This window comes from Eublepharis macularius, chromosome 5, assembly GCF_028583425.1.
Source record: "Eublepharis macularius isolate TG4126 chromosome 5, MPM_Emac_v1.0, whole genome shotgun sequence".
NCBI lineage: Eukaryota > Metazoa > Chordata > Lepidosauria > Squamata > Eublepharidae > Eublepharis > Eublepharis macularius.
In genome coordinates, this window is record NC_072794.1 from 15,805,451 (window position 1) to 15,825,873 (window position 20,423).

The 20,423-nt window shown below is 47.9% G+C and overlaps 1 protein-coding gene and 1 non-coding gene across 2 annotated transcripts; both read left to right on the forward strand.

Annotated features, from left to right (window-relative positions):
• The first annotated feature begins 197 nt into the window (after positions 1 to 197).
• TIMM44 (translocase of inner mitochondrial membrane 44) lies at positions 198 to 19,002 on the forward strand. Its single transcript, XM_054979338.1, has 13 exons — positions 198 to 241; positions 1,822 to 1,923; positions 4,379 to 4,549; positions 7,531 to 7,611; positions 8,208 to 8,357; positions 8,964 to 9,103; positions 10,533 to 10,618; positions 10,761 to 10,853; positions 11,770 to 11,894; positions 12,868 to 12,918; positions 13,555 to 13,644; positions 15,667 to 15,777; positions 16,799 to 19,002. Exons 1-13 carry the CDS (start codon positions 212 to 214, stop codon positions 16,916 to 16,918), a joined length of 1,350 nt encoding a protein of 449 aa, XP_054835313.1. The 5' UTR covers positions 198 to 211; the 3' UTR covers positions 16,919 to 19,002.
• On the forward strand, positions 5,804 to 5,875 carry TRNAA-UGC (transfer RNA alanine (anticodon UGC)). Its single transcript has one exon. It is a non-coding gene; the product is annotated as a tRNA-Ala (tRNA).
• Positions 19,003 to 20,423: the final 1,421 nt, after the last annotated feature.

Consider the following 20,423-nt stretch of genomic DNA (forward strand, 5'->3'; position numbering starts at 1 on the left):
CCTCTCAAGCCTCCGCGTTTTGACTAAAAAGCAGACCAGGAAACTGCGCATCCACCCGGCCCAGCTCCCGGGCCGCGGAGGCGCGGCCGTCGCCGAGGCAACCAGGTGGCCTTGACGTCACGGAGGGCGCGAGGCGACATACTTTTGTGACGCCATCACCCGCCGCCGACGTAAAGGTCGCTCCTGCGGCCCAGACGTTTCCCTGACCAAGATGGCGGCGGCCGCGCTGTGGGGGTGCCGGGTAAGAAGACCGAGCTCGGGAAGGGGGAACTTCTTTCTCCCCGCTTCCGGTTTGCTCAGCGCAGGTTAAAGGTCGGGGAAGGTCCCCGAGCACGCCCGATAGTGCCTCTCTTCCCTCCCCGGCCCGTTTTAAAGGAGAGGGTATCCCTGAGCATGTGCAGAATGTTTTCTGTTGAGTTCTTTCATTCAGGCCAGGGCCGAAAGAGGAGGGTTGAGTGTGGATTTTTACCCGCGGCTGTGTCATTTCATCCAGGCTTATGTCAAAGAGGCAGGGGCAGGGGGTTTCAGCCGGGGGTCCTGACCACGTGCAAAACCCCCTCTTTTTTAATCGAGTGAGCTTATGCTGATCTTATAGGCAGCGATGCTATTAAGTGCGGATTGTCTTTCTCCTTCCGGCAACTTCCCTCAGACCCATTTGTCACATTTTTTCTACGCTTTCTCCAAAGTACTCTAGGTGGCTAATGTCATTCATTCTTCCCATGCCTATTTTTATTTTCATAGCTGTAGTTTTAGGTGGGTAGCTGTGTTGGTCTGCAGTAGAACAGCAGGATTTGAGCCTGGCATATAGATTCCCAGGCTGTTCCCCATGGTGGCCCTGACCAGCCCCAGAACTGCTTAGCTTCAGCAAGGTGGCTGCATTATGAGGTCTTTAGCAATATGGAAAAGAGGATTTGAAACAGTTCCCATCAATGTGTTTTCCTGGTACTCCCTGGTTTCTTCCTCAAAGTACATTTCTCCCAAAGCAAAGAACTGGCTTTCCCTGACCCCATTGGAACAGGGGGTGGTTCAGAAAGTAGGGTTGCCAGAGAATCAGTCTTGCTGTGATGCCGTTACTTATAGGTCACACCCGAAGTGACATAATCAGCTGATGATACAGGTGTGTTCATGCTCATTTCACCAGTCTGTTTTCTGGGCTGTCTCCTCCCACTAATCAGTTGGTGAGCAGAGGCACAAATGGCTGGGAGTTTGCCAGCCATTGGGGACACCTAGGAACTCTATCCAGTTGGTAGAGTATATTGAGATTAACAGCTGTTTATTGTAATAAACATCTTTATTGAAGACTGGAAGCAGACAGACTGAAGACACAGCCTTCTAAGAGACCAACAAGATTTCCAGGGTATGGGCTTGAGGGAGTCAGAGCTCCCGAAAGACACTCTGTACATGCTCAGAAGTAGTTTCAGGTAGATAGCCTGTGTTGGTCTGCAGTAGAAGAGCAGGATTGGAGTCCAGCCACAGAGACCAACAAAATTTTCAGAGCATGAGCTTTTGAGAGCGATTTGAAGAAGGGAGTGCTGGCTCTGGAAATCTTGACCTCTAAGATACCACTGAACTAAAATCCTGAGAGGTAGGTTAAGATAGAGTGATTAGCCCAAGTCCTCTTATCACACATCATGGCAAAATGGGAATTTGAGTGTAGGCTCCCAGATCACACTGTACTGGATCACTCTGACTGTTTCCCAAATTTGCTCTGGAGCCCTTTCAAACAGAGTATTTCCCATCTCCTTAAAGGGCCACATTGCAGTTCAGACATGCATTTGGAGTTTTGTATTAACCAAGGGCCTCTTGTCTGTCTGACCCTAGAAATGCCTTTTAAACATATGGCTCGCATCGGGACGGTGTTCAGGGCCCACCCGCCATGTCTTTGTAAATCGCAGCAGCGGACCAGCCCTTCAGTTTTACCAGGTACGTTTTGCAAGTGGCACTTTGTGTGTATGTGGAGTTGAGTGAGACCCCCTCCCCCCTACACGCACGCCATGGAAACTACATTTTAATTGTTCGCAATATTGAACGCTCAACACAGGTGGCTATTTTTGATGTGTTTTTTAAAGCCTTCCATCTTAAAGTGTTCATTTATGCAGGGTCTTCCACAAAGCCTTTTCAACTCCATATCTCATGGGGAAGAAGACTGGCCACTTCAGCTCTCATGGAGGGAGGGTGGGCACCTTACCATAGAGTCCTATAATTGAAGAGTGCCCCCTCCTACACACAATGTAACTTGGTTTCCGTTGTCAAGCTGCTCTCACTATTAGGAGGCTTTCTATAATGTTCAACCCAAAGCTAACCACCTGCAACTTCTCTTAGATTTAATCTTGGTCTCTGGACTTAGGACCTGTGGTCATCTGTGTTTTCCTTTGAGTAGCATCAGCCCTGAGACAAAGAAAGATGCCTTTCTCACCCTTGCTACCTGAGATCTTTTTAAACTGTAGATTCCAGGAATGGAACTTGTAGTCATCTGTGTGCCAAACAGGTGTTCTGGCACTGAGCTATGGCCCTAGTAGAGCTGTATGTGTTTGTTTGTGAACATACGAAGTTGCTTTCTGCTGAGTGCAGACTGGTGAGCTGTATTCTGGAGGATGGATTTTTCAGTGATTTTTCAGCAGAGTAACTAAACAGAACTGCCATGTTCAGTGCCAGTATACCTTTGAGTACCATTTGTTGAGTGGAAGACAATGGGAAGAGGGCTGCAGTGTTTATGCCCTGTTTGCAGGCTTCCTGGAAGAGTCAGATTGAAAGCAGGATGCTGGATTACACCAGTCAAGTCAAGCAAGCCTTTATTGGCATATAGACCACTCAATCTCATCTAGGAGGGATGGTCTTACGTCTTCTTTGCTAAATGAAACCTCCATATTCAGAGGCAGGATATCTCAATACTACTTGTTTTGGGGCAAGCAGTGCAAGGAGTAGGCTGTTACCATCATGTGAGTTTCCTGGAGATGTCTTGCTGACCATGGCTGGAAACAGAAAGCACTTGATCCAGCAAGACAGCTGTTTCATTATTAAATGGGACACTAGACAGCTGTATGGAGGTCTGTGCTGCTATTGGCTGTGGTAGCTGAGTGGAACATGCAGGTTCCAATGCTATCCCTGGCTTCCGGCCCTCGATGGGGTGTTACTCACACCAGTTCCGAGAGTGAGGAGCTTGGGGGTGATCTTGGATGCCTCCTTGAAAATGGAGGCTCAGGTCGCAGCAGTCGCCAGATCCTCTTTTTCTCATTTGCGACAGACCAGGCAGCTTGCCCCATGTATCTCTCGACCTGCGATTTAACTACAGTGATCCAAGCAACGGTCACCTCTAGGCTGGATTACTGTAACACGCTCTACGCGGGGCTTCCCTTGGGTCTGATCCGGTGATTACAGCTGTTTCAAAATGCAGCAGCACGTGTCATCACCAGAGTGCCAAATGGTGCATATATAACACTGGTATTGCGCCAGCTGCATTGGCTACCAGTGAAGTACTGAATCACATTCAAGGTTTTGGTATTAACCTATAAAGCCCTATGTGGAGCAGGACCAGCATATCTGCAGGACTGTCTCTCCCCATATGTGCCTCAGAGGACATTATGACGTAATAAACAAGTGTTGATGATCCCTGGCCCCTGGGAGGCCCACCTAGCCTCGACCAGAGCCAGGGCCTTTTTGGTCCTGGCTCCAACCTGGTGGAACTCTCTGTCGGATGACACCAGGGCCCGGCAGGAATTGTTATCCTTTCGAAGGGCCTGTAAGACAGAGATGTTCCACCAGGCATATGGTTGAGATGTGGCTTGGCCTCCACTGGACAAATAGAGGAGACTGGATCCCTCCCCATTAGATGAATCCACCATCTAGCTTCTTTAAAACTTTTAAATGGTAGTTAGGTGGTGAACCCTATTACTGAGTGTTGCTGTGTATTTTTATTTTCATACTGTCCTGTTTTATATTGTTATTTAAACTGTTTTAATATAATTTTTATTGTAATGCTTTTATTAAATTGTAATCCACCCTGAGCCTGCTTGTGCAGGGAGGGCGGAATATAAATCGAAAATATAAATAAATAAATATAAAATAAATATCTGCCTCCAAAAGCATGATAGTCAGCAATGGCAACTAATCCAAAATGAACAGCATGTCACCGCTTTTGCCATGGCAAAGGAAAAAAATCTCTGCCTTGTGCGTTGGCATGGATGTTTAAAATTGGCCTTGAAAAAGAGAGCCCTCCTACTGGCCATGACTCAAGCCCAAATCTGCACTTTTGAACATCTTTGACAGCATCTGACCCACTGATGGGCCTATGACTCTTTTGGTCCTGGTGGCGTGTACTGCGTGTGTGCTTTTTGCCCTTTGGCTCATTCAAAGTTGTAAGAAACCATTTTCTATTCAGCCTAGATGTTATTCATCGGGTGGCCGGAAGGGCTTTATATCTGGCTTTGTGGAGAATATCAAACAGGAGTTGGCGAAAAACAAGGAGATGAAAGAAAGTATCAAGAAGTTCCGGGACGAAGCAAAGAAACTGGAGGAGTCAGATGCTCTCCAGGAAGCAAGAAGGAAATACGTACGTCTCTTTTTCTCTTGTGGTGTATGGCGGGTTGCCTCTAGGTGCAGGAGAAACTGGGCTCTGTTAATTGGCTATCTATAATTACAAATGCGCGTGTATTATTGGCACTCGTCACCTTTCAATTCTCTTTTTTCCTGTCCCTATTTTATTATTTACTTGTGTATTATTCATTAGCAAATGAAAGTAGCAAGAACTTGGGCAGGGGGCTTATTTATTTCTTGCACAGAATTGCGATGAGAGGTGCTGAGCCCTATCGACTTTCAGGAGCTAGACGGAGCACGCATATCACTCCCATTCTGCAGCCACTCCATTGGCTACCCATCAGTGACTGGGCTCAGTTCAAGGTTATGAGTATTACAGTCAACCCCTTCATGGCCCTGGCCCCTCATAGCTGTGGGACCACCTCTCCCCCTATGTTACCCCATGGCAGCTTTGCTCCTTTGGACAGGGTCTTCTGCAGATACCACCCTTCAGTTGGGCAAATTTGACAGCTGCCCGTACACGTGCATTCACCTTGTGGGATGGCCTGCCTGTGGTCAGGGACGCTCCCAAGCTCCCAGTCTTACAAACAATGCAAGACTGAATTATTTAGGAGGGCTTTCTACTCAGATTATAGAGCTGTGCCATAAGTAATAGCTCAGAGAGATACCTGGTAAGGGACAGGGACTCTAGGCTAGGCTGTTGGGTGCTGTCTGCTGATGCAGCTGCATTCTTCCTGGGTAGTTTGAAGTTGCTAAAGAAGTCATGTTAATTACTTGCGCTTTAAATTCAGAGAGATTTCATTGATGGGTTTGGCTTTCCGCTAGTTTTTCACATTTACGGCTTCCAAATGCTATTCTGTCTATCTGTTGATCATGTTTTATTTTCATGTTTTATGTGAACGTCCTACCTATTAATTATATTGTATTCACTTGTAGTATGTAGCCTGCCTTGCATCTCAGTGAGAAAGGCAGACTATAAATAACTAATAATAATATTATTAATGATAATAACAACAACCTCGCTTCATACCATAAGGCAGTTAGGGTTCCACTGAATGCTGCCCAGTACCAAGAGAATGCCCTCTCCATGCTCCCTTGACCATACAGCCGAAAAGCTTATTGGCTTAGGCCAACTCTCTTCCTCTGCATTCTTTGCATTACCTTAATTGGTAGCATTTTTGTTCTGTCCTTCCTCTAAGGAGCTCAGCTCAGCATATATCGTTCTCCTCTCCTCTATTTTTCCCTCACAAGAGCCCTGTGAAGTAGGTGAGGGGCTGTGGCTCAGTGGTGGAGCATCTGTTTTGCATTCAGAAGGTCCCAGGTTCAATCCCTGGCATCTCCAGTTGAAAAGGATCAGGTAGTAGACCTTGGGAAAGACTTCTGCCTGGGACCCTGAAGAGCTGTTGGTGGTCTGAGTAGACAGTACTGACCTTGATAGACCAATAGTGTAATTCAGTATAAGGCAGCTTCATGTGTTCAGAGACAGTTGCGGGTCCAAGGTCACCTGGTAAGTTCCATGGCAGGTGGGGATTTGAACCCAAATTCTCCCCAATCCTAGCCCAGTGCTCTCACCCCTACACCACAGCGACTCTCTCTTTGTAAGGCATATCAAGAAAAGGCCACCTCCCTTCCTACTTCAGCAATCAGGCCAGAGAGACGTGTTCCTGTTTTGTTTGTGAGACTGAAAGCTCTCCCTTTCCCAAAGGCCTTGGCTTTCCAGTCTCTGGATTCGTTCTGGGATGTACTCATGCCCACGTCATGAATTCCCGACTCAGCTTAAATAAAAGTTAAATTTATTAGCTTGAGTGTTTGCAAAAAGCATAAAACACTCTTACACAGGCAACAGACATTAAAATAAGAAATCCTTACAGCTGATACATAAAATCTGCTTATCGGAAGAGCTAGCTAACTAGGCATCTCTGTCTGGCATCCATGTGTTGCTTATCTCAGCCGTCCGTTAGAATGTGAGCCCTCTCCCATGCCTTGCTGGTTCAGCGTAGGGACGGTAAGGTGATGAATTGTCTGCAGCTTTCAACTTCTTTCTGGCGTACTTGCATCATGGTCTGAGCTTGGTCAAAGAAAGCTAGCTCAGACAGGGAAGGAATGGAGCTGGGTGAGCTGAGAAGCTGTCTTTTTCGGGACTCAGTGCATCACCCGGCAACTCAAGAGCCAATCAGGACTGAGCTGTTAATTAGCATTTCAGCTGTGTGAAAATCTAGGGAGTGAACATGGAGCTTCTCTGAGAACAGTCCAAACACTGGGAAAGTCAGAGACTGCTCCAGAGGTGCTACTAATCAGCTCAGCCATCTGAGCTAGGCTAGAGCCTGACAACACTTACATTTTTGAATCTGAGTTCAGCCATTTCTACCAAAACTTGGCTTTGGGCTGACAGTTTACATCAGCTTTTCCAGTTTTGCTGGGAAGGAGCTGAGAGGCCAACAGCTAAGTCACAGCTGTAGCAAGGTTCAAACTAGGGGGCTTCCTGTAGCAATTGGGGCTTCTGATTAGATCATTATTTGGAAGCATCTTATTCTTTGATCAAATCTTGGGGACATTTTATTGGATAGTGAATTGGCTGCTAGCATATCGTCCAATGTGATCTAGCTTTCATTTAGAAAAGGAGAGTGAGCAAGCATGCTTCTAGTCCTCAGGAGGTGGCTTAAAAAGCAACACCGTGTTAACTTTCTCCAAGCCCGTCTTGTGAACACATCCCACAAATGTTACCAAATTTTTAGTAGCTTCTCAGACCTCACCTCCCTATGTCTCAGCCCAATCTTGAGCATATTTAGATGTAAGCCCCACTATGTCAGGATCTGTTCTTCAAGTAAGTGTGTGTAGGATTTCAAGGAATCACAGTGGCAAAAGGGATGTTCAATAGGAAATGTGCTTCAAGGAATGCCATTTAGTGACAGATTTACTGCAACCCAATGTATAAATGTAAAGGTGGGAATGCAACTTTTTTTCCTTTTCACATGCGTGTATTTCTCTTCTTTGCAGAAAACCATAGAGTCCGAAACAGTGAAGACCTCCGAAGTCATTAAAAAGAAGTTTGGAGAAATCACCGGCACAGTCAAAGAGGTCAGTGTTGTTTTTAGTTTCTTTTGTTCATTAAAGATTTTGGCTTTTCCCTTTCTGGAGGCTCAGAGCAAATAACAAGGAGCTTAAAACCTAACCCAGGTAAGAGAGTCCAGATTGTACAAAAGCATGGTGTATTTACAACCATATGTTTTTAGAACATTCTGGAGGGTCTGTCCGGCATCCTTTTTGCCACAGTGACTAGTCAGAGGCCTCATAATACCCACAAGCAGAGATACAGAGGCCAAAGCCCCCATTGTTGCCCCCAGCAGCTGTCTCTGAAAACGAAGACTCTGTTTAGCCATCATGGCTAATAGTCACCTATGGCTCTGTTCTTCTTGAATTTGTCTTATCTCTTTGTTCAGTCCTTTCAGCTGGTGACCATCCTGCGGCAGTGAGTTCCACAAGGGAAATTATTCCTTTTGTCCACCCTGAACCTCTTGTGTTTCTGAGTTCTAGTCTTACTGGGTGTATGTTTGTCCAAGTAGCTGCTTTTTACAGTGCTACTTAAGGGAAGTTCAGTCTGTGTGCCAGCCTCCACCTCTCCAGCCTTTTTAAACTGCAGGGTAATTGACCCTTCTTCTTCCCTTGGGCCAAAGGGCCTAGACGAAGTTAGCAAGAGCGACATCGGCCGGAAGATCAAGGAAGGCGTGGAGGAAGCAGCAAAGACAGCCAAGCAGTCGGCAGAGACTGTGTCCAGAGGCGGGGAAAAGCTGGGCAGGACAGCAGCCTTCAAGGCAATTTCTCAGGTGGGTGCCGCTTCCAAGGTGTGGTGCTCCCAGACACCCTGTGGCTGGATTGAACAGCCCCCCCCCCCCAAACCTAGCGTTTTAATCGTTGCTCAGGTTATTCACATTTCAACTATAAACGTCTTTTTGAAAACATTTGTATATGTCTACAGCATACATTGCCGTTGTTATCTAATGCTGTAGGTTGTCTTGTACATTTCTAAGTGAGCAAAATCTTGTCTTACAAAGCTTTTTCAAAAGAGAAAAACAAAAAAAATCATAGCCCCACCGTGCTTGCCCCAATTTTTTCCTTTGCAAAAATTGAAAAGTTCTGTGAGGGAAAAAGGAGGGGAAGGGGACTGATTTTCTCCAAGACGTTTCTCAATTTTTTCCAAGTCTTCACACCTCTAGGCCCTATGCTTTATTTGAGACGCCTGGAGGAGTTCACCATAGAGATAAATGTAAATCAGGGATTTCAGGGATCTGGCTTTGGGAAGCATTTCTTGATTTCTGTGCCCGCTTCTGTTCTGTCCTGCCACTTCTTCTTTCTCACTCCCTCCGTCGCTGTAGTCCCGGAAGGCGCAAGCGGTCTCGTCTCTTTGACGTAACCGGATGTTTCTCTTACAGGGAGTGGAGACTGTCAGGAAAGAGATTGATGAGAGTGTGCTTGGCCAGACGGGGCCTTACAAGCGGCCAGAGAGACTGCGGAAGAGAACGGAATTTTCTGGGGACAGAATAAAAGAAGAACGGGTGTTCGAAGCCAATGAGTGCGTATCAGCCAAAGTGGGGAGATTTGCTGGTTGTGTTTAAGGGAACTCTTGGGCTAGGAGAAGCTTACATGGGGCGGGGTGGGGGGGCAGATTTGGGGGATTCCCAGTTGAGGCTAGGAAGAAGCTGTTCACCAGAATACTATCTGGAGCAAAGACGCACCAGTGCCACGCTGGACAGGTTGAAGGACCAGCATCCTGGTTCGTATTATACCAGTCCCCTTGGCTAAGAGCGGCTCCCTCCTCCCAAAGCAAAGAAGCCTTCCTTCAGTGTAAGAGGCTGTTCCACTGGGGGAAATTGCATAGCCACATTGTAACAAAATAAAACAGCAGCCTGCCGACACCTTAAAGATGAACAGGGCTGCTGTCCACCTGAGCTGCAAATATAAAAAGGGAGCAGTTCCTGTGGGACATTAGGAAGTGGAGAGGGCTTGCCCAGCTACCAGAAACAGTGATAGGGCACCAAGCCAAGATGTTTTATTTATTGATTTACTAGCTTGATACCCGTGCTTTGCTACGGTATCTAACTGCTTTAAATCCAAGGAGGTGCAAGGAAGCAGGAGCCTGCCAGCCACACAGGAAAGCCATGCCCCACAGGGAGATTGGCAACCCGAGTGAACTTTGAGGGGAAGACTGGGAGGTGCATTTTACTTCAGGACCCATTCAATGACTCCCAATAGCAACTGCATACTGTTTAGAATGGGGGTGGGGTGAGGCCCAATCAAGCTGCATATGCAAATGACCTCTGTGCTCCAACTGTGGTGGTGGGGGGATGAGGTGTGGAATGTTGTGAGCCCCAGTCAGCCTGCATATGCAAATGACCTTGAAAGGCTGGCCCAACCAGGGAAGAGTGGCCGAGCTGGCAGTGGATGGGGGTGCAAGCAGGCAGCAGTCTGCCAGCTACATAGGGAAGCTGTATCCCTTTGGGAAAACACATTTAACCCTTTTTTACCTCCTTAGGGGGTGAATTTCTTAAGATCCGTTCTTAGTGGGGGTTTACATCATGAAAGGAATGTTCTCCCCAAATTTCATGTTTCTGGGTCCAGGTGTTTGGACTGGGTGTTGATGAGTCAGTCAATGTGTGTGTGTGTGTGTGTGTGTGTGTGTGTGTGTTAGACATAATATGTCTAATAATATTAGACATAAGCAGCATCAAAACCATCTGTAAAACAGAGCAGACCAGTTAAAAAGCTGGTAAGATAAACCTCTGATTAAAAGCTGGGTAGAAAGACGTCTGTTAGCCTGGCACCGAAAAGAAAGTAAAGTAGGAGCCAGGGGAGCCTCAAGGGGGAGGGCGTTCCAAAGGCGAGGTGCCACCACAGAAAATGCCCTGTCTTGTGACCCCCCACCCCACCCCAACTTGGAAGATGACGGCGCTGCTCCAGATGGTCCTGTCTCCCTCTCCTGACCTGGGCTTCTTCCATTTCAGAGAGGCGATGGGCGTGGTGCTCCATAAGGACTCCAAGTGGTCTCAACAGTGGAAAGAGTTCAAGGACAACAACGTGGTTTTCAACCGTAAGTGGGCTCACGGGCCAAGGATTTACCCTCCTTGGTGCCAGCGCTTGGAGGGGGAAGGCAGCCTTGGTGGTGCTGTCCTTTTCAAAGGGAATGTGGTATGTGTTTCAGACAGCAGCCGACAAACGCTTTCCCCCCCCAGGGTTCTTCGAAATGAAGATGAAATACGACGAAAGCGACAACGCCATCATCCGGGCTTCACGTGCCGTTACAGATAAAGTGACCGGCTTCATTGGTATGCTTCTCTCTTCCTCTCTCCCCAGTGAAGGTTAACGGGCGAAGTGCTCATCTTGTGTCCTTCCACTGAAATTTCTGCCACAAGGAAATAAATGTTTTTCACAAGTGATTAATACTTGGCACGGGTATAGTGTGGGGGTGGGGGGCAGAAGAGAATCTCCTGCTGGTTTTTTACCATATCTGGCACAAGCTACAGAAGATCCTGGCTCTGTCCTAGTTCCTTGGCAAGCACCAAAGGCTCAGTTCTGAGGTTGGGTGGGAGGGGAGTTGATGGCAACCACAGATAATGTCTGGCTAGCGAACTCCTGAGGAGGTAAAGCAAAGAACAATGCTATCAGCATTCCCAAACCTGCCATGGATCGCTGGAGGAAATCTTGAAAAGTCCATGTCTTTAACAGGTACTGTCCCACATCCTTAAGCCATTCTCCGTGGTCTCAGGCAGGGCTCTTTTTCAGCTGGAACGCGGTGGAATGGAGTTCCAGAACCTCTTGAAAATAGTCACATGGGCTGGTGGCCCCGCCCCCTGATCTCCAGACAGAGGGGGTTGAGATTGCCCTCCATGCCATGTAGCGCAGAGGGCAATTTCAACTCCCCTCTGTCTGGAGATCGGGGCGGGGCCACCAGCCCATGTGACCATTTTCTCCGAGGGCAACCTACTGAGTTCCACCACCTCTTTTCCCAGAAAAAAAGCCCTGGTCTCAGGGATTAGGAATTTGTTTCTTTCTTTCTTAAGAAGCACACTGAGAATTTTAGGCTGTCAAGTTCTTCCCTGGTGATCTCATGTGATGAGAGTAATCCTTTTCCTTTGGCACAGCCTGCGCCACACGAGCAGATCTTCCCAGGTCCAACCTCATTTTCTTCCTCTTTGACTCCCTTCTTTGCACCAGCCTGATCTTGCACAACTCTTTTGCCAGGCGGGCTGTTCTCCAAGACAGAAATGTCAGAGGTTCTGACAGAGGTACTCCGTGTCGACCCCACCTTTGATAAAGATCAGTTCCTCAAGCAGTGCGAGAATGACATCATACCCAACATCTTGGAGGTACATTCTTGTGTGGGGGTGGCAGCGACCGTGGGGGAGGGAAGCGAGAGAAACCCATCTGCCAGCCCCAACCCTGCATCCTTGGAAGAAAGGTGAAATAGAAGGGTATTAGACTAGATGTACCTAACCATGATACTTTGCTTGCAAGATGGATGGCAGGTTTAACAATGAAACGGATTGGCTGCTGGGCCACCCTCTGTAGAATACCGTAGCCTGCGAGGGGATGGAAGGAAGCACCCCGTGCCTTGGAGTCTTGCCTCTGTGCTGGGGCTGTTGCTGCTGGGTCACCTCGGCCCAGTAGCTCAGTTCTTGCAGCCCAGCCTTGCAAGGGGGCTGTTGAGAAAGTCAGCTGGTCAGCATCTTGCTAACTTTAATTTATTTCATTTCTAGTCCGCCTTTCTCACTGAGACTCAAGGCAGGTTACACAGCGTGAGATTAGTACAGCCAATATCAAGAACATTTCCATAAACGATGCCATAGGGTAAATAGATACAAGTTCACAAAGACATAGCATTAGTAGGAATCCAATACAACACAGTGGTGAAGTCTGTGGTTCCTAAATCATTAGCAGATCATCTGTGATCCCCTCCCTACAATACAGCCCTCCTATCTGAGTAAAAAGCCTTTTTGAGTAATTTGGTTTTGTGTCGTTTGTGGAAAGCCAGGAGAAAATTTGCCATTCTTATAATGGGTTTTGGGACAGCTTGCACGGCAGTTTGATTGAAGGGTAACACACCCTTCCCGCGGGCTTGCAGTCTGAAGACTGTCAGGAAAGGAAGAGGCAGAGATTTAAATCCAGCTAGGGCCAAGCAAGCGGTCTGGTCTGCTGTCCTTGTTGGGAGGAAGGAGAGGCGGCCTCCTTGCAGCTATAGGCCCAGTGAGGGGTTCGTGCTGGCCTTGTGTTTCCTGTTGCTGTTGCAGTGTCCTTCATTTACAGCCTCCTCCTCTTCCCCCTCTCTTCCCTCTTCCCTAGGCCATGATAACTGGAGATCTAGATATCCTGAAAGACTGGTGCTATGAATCAGTGAGTATCTTACCCAGGACGGGAGTGGGCATGGTTGACGTCATCCCCAATAGCCCTTTGGACTCTGTTGGGTGTGAGTCCCCAGAAAAAGCATGTAGCATGAGACCAGCATTGACAGTAGGGGGCCTACAGAATCATGGCAGCCGTACAGTTTGGCTGCTGGTTCTTCACTGCCCTTCTTGTCCATCTTTCTTTCTTTCTTTCTTTCTTTCTTTCTTTCTTTCTTTCTTTCTTTCTTTCTTTCTTTCTTTCTTTCTTTCTTTCTTTCTTTCTTTCTTTTTCTTTCTTTCTTTCTTTCTTTCTTTCTTTCTTTCTTTCTTTCTGTCTGTCTGTCTGTCTGTCTGTCTGTCTGTCTGTCTGTCTGTCTGTCTCTGTCTCTGTCTCTGTCTCTGTCTCTGTCTCTGTCTCTGTCTCTGTCTCTGTCTCTGTCTCTGTCTTTAATAATAAAAGTTTTATTTAAAAAGAAAAGATAAAAATAATAGTAGAAAGTGCATAGAAACTTAAATCAAATACATTTGAGTTACATTTGAGCTTACAACAGAAAAGTATGTTCAAAATATGTACCAGCACAACTCGCTTTGCATCTTTCGAGGCGATCTTAGAAATGTTATTGTAACCAGTGGGTTCCTGTTTCAGACGTACAGCCAGCTGGCACATCCAATTCAGCAGGCAAAAGCGACGGGTCTTCGGTTCTGCTCCAAAATCCTGGACATTGACAATGTGGATGTAAGTAGCAGGCTTCTTGCAGACCGCCTTTGCCTCTGCTCTTACAGCAGTTAAAAGAATCAGTGCAGATATGAGTTCAAAATATCATTAAGTAGTGGGAGGGATCCTTAGCACAGTCTGTGGTCCAAAGAAGATGGAAGACTCTTGCCAATTAGACCAGGCCTTTTCGGTCTCACTATTTGTGCGCTTCTTTGGTGGTGTTGCAGGAGGAATTGCTTGTATGTTGTGCGTTAATGGATGTGTTTGCGTGTAATCCATTCAGTGTCTTGTTATGAAAGGGCTGCCCTTGAATGTGAGAAGTTTAGGTTGGTCCTTGAAAAGATTTGTGGATTTAGAAATGGCAGGGGCTGGGGTTGCAGGAAAGATAGCGTGTTTTGAGTTTTGATTTTTGGATGTAGTAAAGCATCCTTGTGGTTGACAAATACCCTCCTTGGAGTAAAGCAAACAGACAAAAAGAAATCTCCCAAGATCCCGCAGACAGGGACGGAATGTGTAGGGAAACGGCTAGTGCGGTGTTTACTCAACAGCCCGCCAGCCTGAGGTCTAGCAACATCCTTCTCTTTCAAAAAGATGTTTTTCAGTAATCTACCTGGTTTAAACCTAGTTTTGGTCTGTGGTACTGAGAAGGGCTTTTTATTTGGCAATCCACACTTGGCATTAAAAATACAGCAGTGTTGCCCGTGACGTCATTTGGGGCTGGTGAGAAAAAGAGGCAGCCGTTTCCCTGGCAACAGAGAGCCTCGAGGTGGGCTGGAAAGAAGAAGAAACGCAAAAATGATTCAGCTCTCTGGATTTCCCTCCCAAACTTTGCTGCACACACATCACGGGAAATTGCAAAAGGGGTGGAGAGGAGGGTGTGGTGAGCCTCTGGCCGAAGGCCCTGGGCGGTCTGGGATCTGCTGGGGTAGGGGGGAGCCGGGATTGCATGAATGGCAAATTCATGCAATTCATGAAAATTGACATAGTGCCCTGGACCGGCTTCTGTTGCTGTAGGTGAGGGATTGGCAACTGTGCCTGGGCGGGCAGTCCTATGGATCTCTGCTACCTTCCTTTTCATTTGGCATCTCAGCTACTACGAGAAGGCTTATACTGTGTTTCACAAAGGGCTTGCCTCTCTTTTTAATGCTCTGTTTCCGTTTGGGGCACATTGAGAGTTCTCTCCTCCCCCCCCTCCCGCCTACAACTTAGGGTGAATGGCTAAAGAAAATAACCTTGTCACATTTTTATTCTGTCCTTCCACCAAGGGGTTCCTGGCTCTTCCTTTTTATTCTCTCAATAATCTTGTGATGTGGAGAAGGCCCCTCTGCCCCCAAATCAGCCAGTGAGGTTCCCGACCTGACTGGTGATCCAGGTTTCGGTAATCCAATGCTTTAAGTACTGTACCATGCTAACAAGAGGAGGCCTTTGGCCAAGGCCTCTGCGTTACATAGACTGCGCAGAGCAGGGTCACAGAGCCTTTTGCTGTGGTCTTTCTGAAGGCACGCCTGATGCCTTTGGCCTCCCCGTCTCATTGCAAATCCAACCTCCAGAGCTCCTCGGTGGGGCTGTAGAAAACAGCATAAGGGTTGGTTGCTGTGGATCTGCTCTGCTTGCAAGGACACTCGCCTCTGGAGCGAGGAGCCTCTTGCCCAAATCGTAGCTCTCGCCCCATATTCTGCACGCCGCACCAGTCAGCTTTAATCATTGCATTCTTTCTTTCTTTTGTGAGATCTGATGGCTGCACCAGTCTGTGCTGAAATGGCAGGCTGTGGTATATTGGCTAAAGTGTTGGACTAGGATCTGGGAGGCCCAGGTTTGAATCCCTGCTGTAGCATGGAAGCTCACTGGGTGACCATTCTCAGCATAACCTACCGAATGGACTGTTGTGAGGATAAAATGAAGGAGAGGAGAATGATATAAGCTGCTTTGGGTCCCCGTCAGGGAGAAAGGTGGGGTATAAATTAAATAAATCAAATTGCAACTGCTCTGTAGGCAGCACGTTGTGGACTAGCGACTTGCATTCTCTTTTTTTTCCCTTTGTAGCTTGCAATGGGTAAGATGATGGAGCAGGGCCCGGTGCTGATAATCACGTTCCAAGCTCAGCTAGTCATGGTGATTGAAAACCAGCAAGGGGCAGTGGTCGAAGGAAACCCGGTAAGTGGAAATTCAAGCTAGGGACTGCCTAGACAGAGCTCAAAGCTTAGCAGCGTCCACCTGCCTTTCAATGATCTCTCATTTGTCATCTCGCTGCTTCTACATACACCCCCAGCCAGCGATGATGGCACGTAATGAGAGTTGTCAATTGGTGGGCTATCTCTAATCCATTAATGTGATGTAGAATCGGTTAATTAAATTGCTTAATTGATGGGCAGTGGGTTGATGGAAGGCCTTGCAATTGTGCCATTTAAATGCATTTGAATGTGGATATTAATCATACCGGTTCTGACAAGAGCAAGGGAGTTTTCACACTTTTTAAAAAAAAAAGTTGAATTGATTAAATCAATTTGTGGTTTTAAAATGGTGCATAGATACCCGCAGTTGACAATTTTGTCCTAGGGTAAAGAGTGACAGCCTTGTATTGGCAAACCTTGCTGTCCTTATCCTTCTATGTACAGAGGAGGAGTTTTAAGAGGGGATCACAGATCCAGAGGAGTTCACCGTGCTAGTCTGTAGTAGCAAAATAGAAAAGAGTCCAGTAGCACCTTAAAGACTAACCTGTAGCATAACCTTTTGAGAACCACAGTTCTCTTTGTCAGATGCAGGGGATCACAGATCTAACAACGTGTTGTTGGTCCTCAGGGAACTTTGCTGGCTGTCGGCTTCTTTCCAGGCACGGTTCAGATTGCTGGTTCTTACTTTCTGCGCCATAAAGAGCTTTTGCATGGACTGCTGTCTCTTGAGTCATCAGTCCATTCAGCCCAGAATAGTCAACTGGCTGGTGCTGTTTGGCAGTGAAAGGTCATTCCTTACCCCGGCCGCTGGATGTCATTTTAAGATATCAGGGATTGAACTTGGGACCATCTGTATGCCTAGCTGGTGCACTGACTCTAATCTAAAACCCCTCCCCTCTTGTATCACCCATTGTCACATGCTACTTTTTCAGTGCAGACGGTTCTGACCAGCATCTGAGAGCTGCTGATTAAGCCATACTAACGCTGTCCCATTTTCTCTCCAGGACAAGGTCCTGCGGATGCTATACGTGTGGGCCCTCTGCAGAGACCCCGATGAACTCAACCCCTATGCTGCCTGGAGACTGTTAGACATTTCTGCTTCCAGCACTGAGCAGATTTTATGAGTGCAGCTCCCTCCTCCGGGCCCATCTTGCTGTCAGCCCTGCAACCTCGGACAGAGCCTCTGCTGTGTGACAAGGCTGTTTTGCACAAGGACCCAACATGGAGGGCGCCCTCATGAGCCTCCGCTTTTGCAAGGGATTGGGGATGCTGACTCTGGGTTTCGGCTAAGGAGGGAATGGGAGCAACTGTGAGTCCCTGTCCATTGGAGGGGGCTTCGTTTGGGTCAACGGATCTTCAGTGTGCTGTCCCAAACCGCTCTGCCAAATGTACCTGTCCCTGAGACCCATCATGGAAGATTTCTCATCAGGTGCAGCGTGGCAGCCGCCAGCCACCCACGGTTCCTAGATTGTTTGGCCACTGGATCTTGTGGCTGAGGATCCGGCTGCTCTTGACCAACCAGCTCGACTCATTCATGCCCCTTGTACTGTCTCCCCTTCTGCTTTTTCTGGTGGTCAAGATGGTCAGTTGGGCTCTGCCCGGCTTGCGGAGAGATGCCTGTATCAGCCAGGATCCACTTTCATGGGGCAAGGGAGAAGAATATTTGGAAAACTGCTGGAACTACTGTGGCTAGGTTGGGGTTATCAAGTGAGAGAAGAACAGTTCTTTAGCACAGGAAGTGGGATGGTTGGTGGTCTCTGGGACATGATACCATTCAGATAATTTGAGGGGCCTCTCCTCTAGCCATGAGGTGGGCATGCCAAGCTATTACAAGGAGAGGTGGCAGTCCTCCACTCCATCTCACACGTGTACCCCCTTTTGGGAAGCCTAAAAGTGGTTGGTGGAAATCCACCCGGAAATGAAAAAATATCTGTATTTTTAACAAGAGAATAATCACAGTATTATAAGTGTGCTGGATAATTATACAATGTGAGGATCACGCAGTCACGTTGATGAAGGTGGTCATGCCCGAGTACTGCAGCCCCCCAGGGTGAGCTCCATCTCCTCCTTCCAGACGTGCGCCCGGAACCAGTCCAGTAGCTTGGTGAAGAGTGCCAGCATCCTGCCTCTGCTCCCAGCCCCGATTGCACAGTGCAGCCAGGCCCCAGCGCCTCTATTCTCTCTGGAACCAGCTGGCTGTGCCGCTGTGCCGCGCTCTGCCGCTGGGCTCTAGCACTCACTCTCGCTCGTCTCCAGTCGCTTGGCGGCCGATGGGTGGGGTCAGGCAGCCACTCACGGGCCGGGTGGAGGCTCCGCTCTCCGCGGCCGAACCCGACAGGGGCCTCTGCAGGAGCAGAGGCCCCAGTGCAGCTCCCAAAGCCTCCACTCGGCCAGTGAGTGGCTGCCAGATCCCACCTATCGGCCGCTGAGCGACTGGAGCCAAGCGAGAGCGAGTGCCAGAGCCCGGCGGCGGAGCAGAGCGTGGCGTGGCGGCGGGGCAGTGAGGCTGGCTGGTTCCAGGGACAATAGAGGCGCGGGGCCTGGCTGCGCTGTGCGATCAGCGACCAGCTCTTCACCAAGCTGCTGGACTGGTTCCGGGCACTCTTCTGGAAGGAGGAGATGGAGCTCACCCTGGTGGGGCTGCAGTACTCGGTCTTGCAAGACCACCTTTGTCAACGTGATCGCGTGATCCTTCAGCCCCTGAGGAAGTCGTAAAGAAATCTGCCTCCTAGCCAGCCTCAGGGCTGCTTTTTGTTGGATCCCTCATGCAATATCTTGAATGACACCTGAAAGAAAAGAAAAGATAAAACACAGTTATTGTTATAAGTTGACTCATACTTACCATCTCATCTACCCATGGAGTACTTGCCTTGTTCCTGAAAGGACTGGGACGGGGCATTGAGTCCCCTGCTTGGATTGGACTTTGTAAAGGAAATCTCAGATGTACTATGAGTATATGAATGCACTTTTTGCACATTGTATAATTATCCAGCCCACTGATAATACTGTGATTATTCTCTTGTTAAAAATAGAGATAATTTTTCATTTCCCGGGTGGATTTCCACTTCGCACGTTGTCGGTTTAGACCGGGATTTGCCCTGTTGTTTTGCATAAAAGTGATTGGTGGCCTGGATCTGCCACAAGGAGGATATCATGCTGATAGATTCTTCTACTGCCTTTGTAAATGAAATAAACATAGCCAATACAATTTGCTCTAGTGTCATCTGCACAGGCGCTGGGCTGGTGTGTGTGTGTGTGTGTATATGTGACTGTGGGAGAGAGTGAGTTAACATCCAAAAACGTTCCGTTGATCAGACCAGGGCTGTTCCTATGTTCTTACTGGAGGCTTAGAGAAGCACGTAGAGGAGATAGTGTCAGGTGAATAGCAGTGTCGGTCTGCAGTCGAAAAGCAAGATCCGGGCCCAACAGCACCTTAAAGACCAACTAGATTTCCAAGATACGAGCTTTCGAGAGTCAAAGCTCCCATCATCAGATCCAAGGAGTGGGAAAAGAAAAAAAAACATAGAGGAGAGGTGTCTAGGCTTCAGCTGATGGCAGAAAAGGACCTCGGTGTTCACGAAAGGTTTACCTCTGAATGCCAAGTGCTGGAGACTAGCAGTGAGGTTGCTCGTCTCCTTTGTGGCCTTGCTGCCACTGTCCCGCGTTGCTATCTCTGTTGCGAATGGGACTTCTGGCCTGACCCAGCAGGGCTCGTGCATCCTGGATGGTATAGAACAGTGCCTCCTCGGTTCCGTCCTAACTAGGTCTGATTGATGCTCCTTTCCAGGGGGCACCTTGTGGTAATCATTAAAGAGTCTGCCTCAGAGCCTTGCAGGCATGTAGTTCAATTAGCTTTCCCATTCCAGCCAAGGAAAGAGGAGGCTCCATTTACAGCAAATTAACATTCATTAGGAGCTAATGAGCTCCTGCTTAATGTAAGGGCAAGTTAGTCCCCCCCCCCCCGCAAAGGGTAGGCAAAGCCTTGTCAAGGCGTGGAATTGCAGAAGTGCCAGGAGGGGTAATGACAGCGAGGTGGGTCCCTGAATGAGTCTCTGACTGCATGCATGCTTTTTTCTAGGGTTACTTATTAAACACCTCCCCTCCACCCCACTTCCGCATGAATCATTCATCTTTGTATGCTGCCCAACATGGAAGCATGCCCTACACGGTGACTCATGCAGAGACAGCAACAGGCACCCCCTTTGTCAGTGGCTGGCAATGAGAAATGATTGAATTCTTAAGTTGCTCCTGATGTGTATCTGGCAGTATTATGCACCCTGGTTTGAAGTAGGCTTGGACAAAGCAGTCAGGGATGCAAAGATGCAATAGGCAGCCTCCTTCCAAAGCAGATATGTTTATTGAATCTTGAAATGTTTTTTCCTTTTATGGTATGCCAGTACTGAAATTGAGTTACTTCCCTTTCAGAGAGGAGTCTAATTAATATATCCCAGAAGGAGAGATTATCCGAAATGATGATGGGGTTGGGAGTGGAATAATGAAAGCTTTGCTTACGTTGGATGGTTTTGAGGAAGTGAAAAATCCTACATCCTTTCGCTGGAATTAATTAGCAAATTCAAAGAAAAGGCACACCTTTTTTTATATACCGCATAAGATCAGACTCTCAGTATA

Bases quoted from the DNA above. Each gene is read 5' to 3' on its own strand.
- TIMM44 (XM_054979338.1), top strand. From the start codon at position 212: ATGGCGGCGGCCGCGCTGTGGGGGTGCCGG. The intron at 8,358-8,963 runs GTGGGTGCCGCT...TTTCTCTTACAG, and splicing joins CCTTCAAGGCAATTTCTCAG to GGAGTGGAGACTGTCAGGAA. The intron at 10,854-11,769 runs GTATGCTTCTCT...CTCTTTTGCCAG, and splicing joins TAAAGTGACCGGCTTCATTG to GCGGGCTGTTCTCCAAGACA.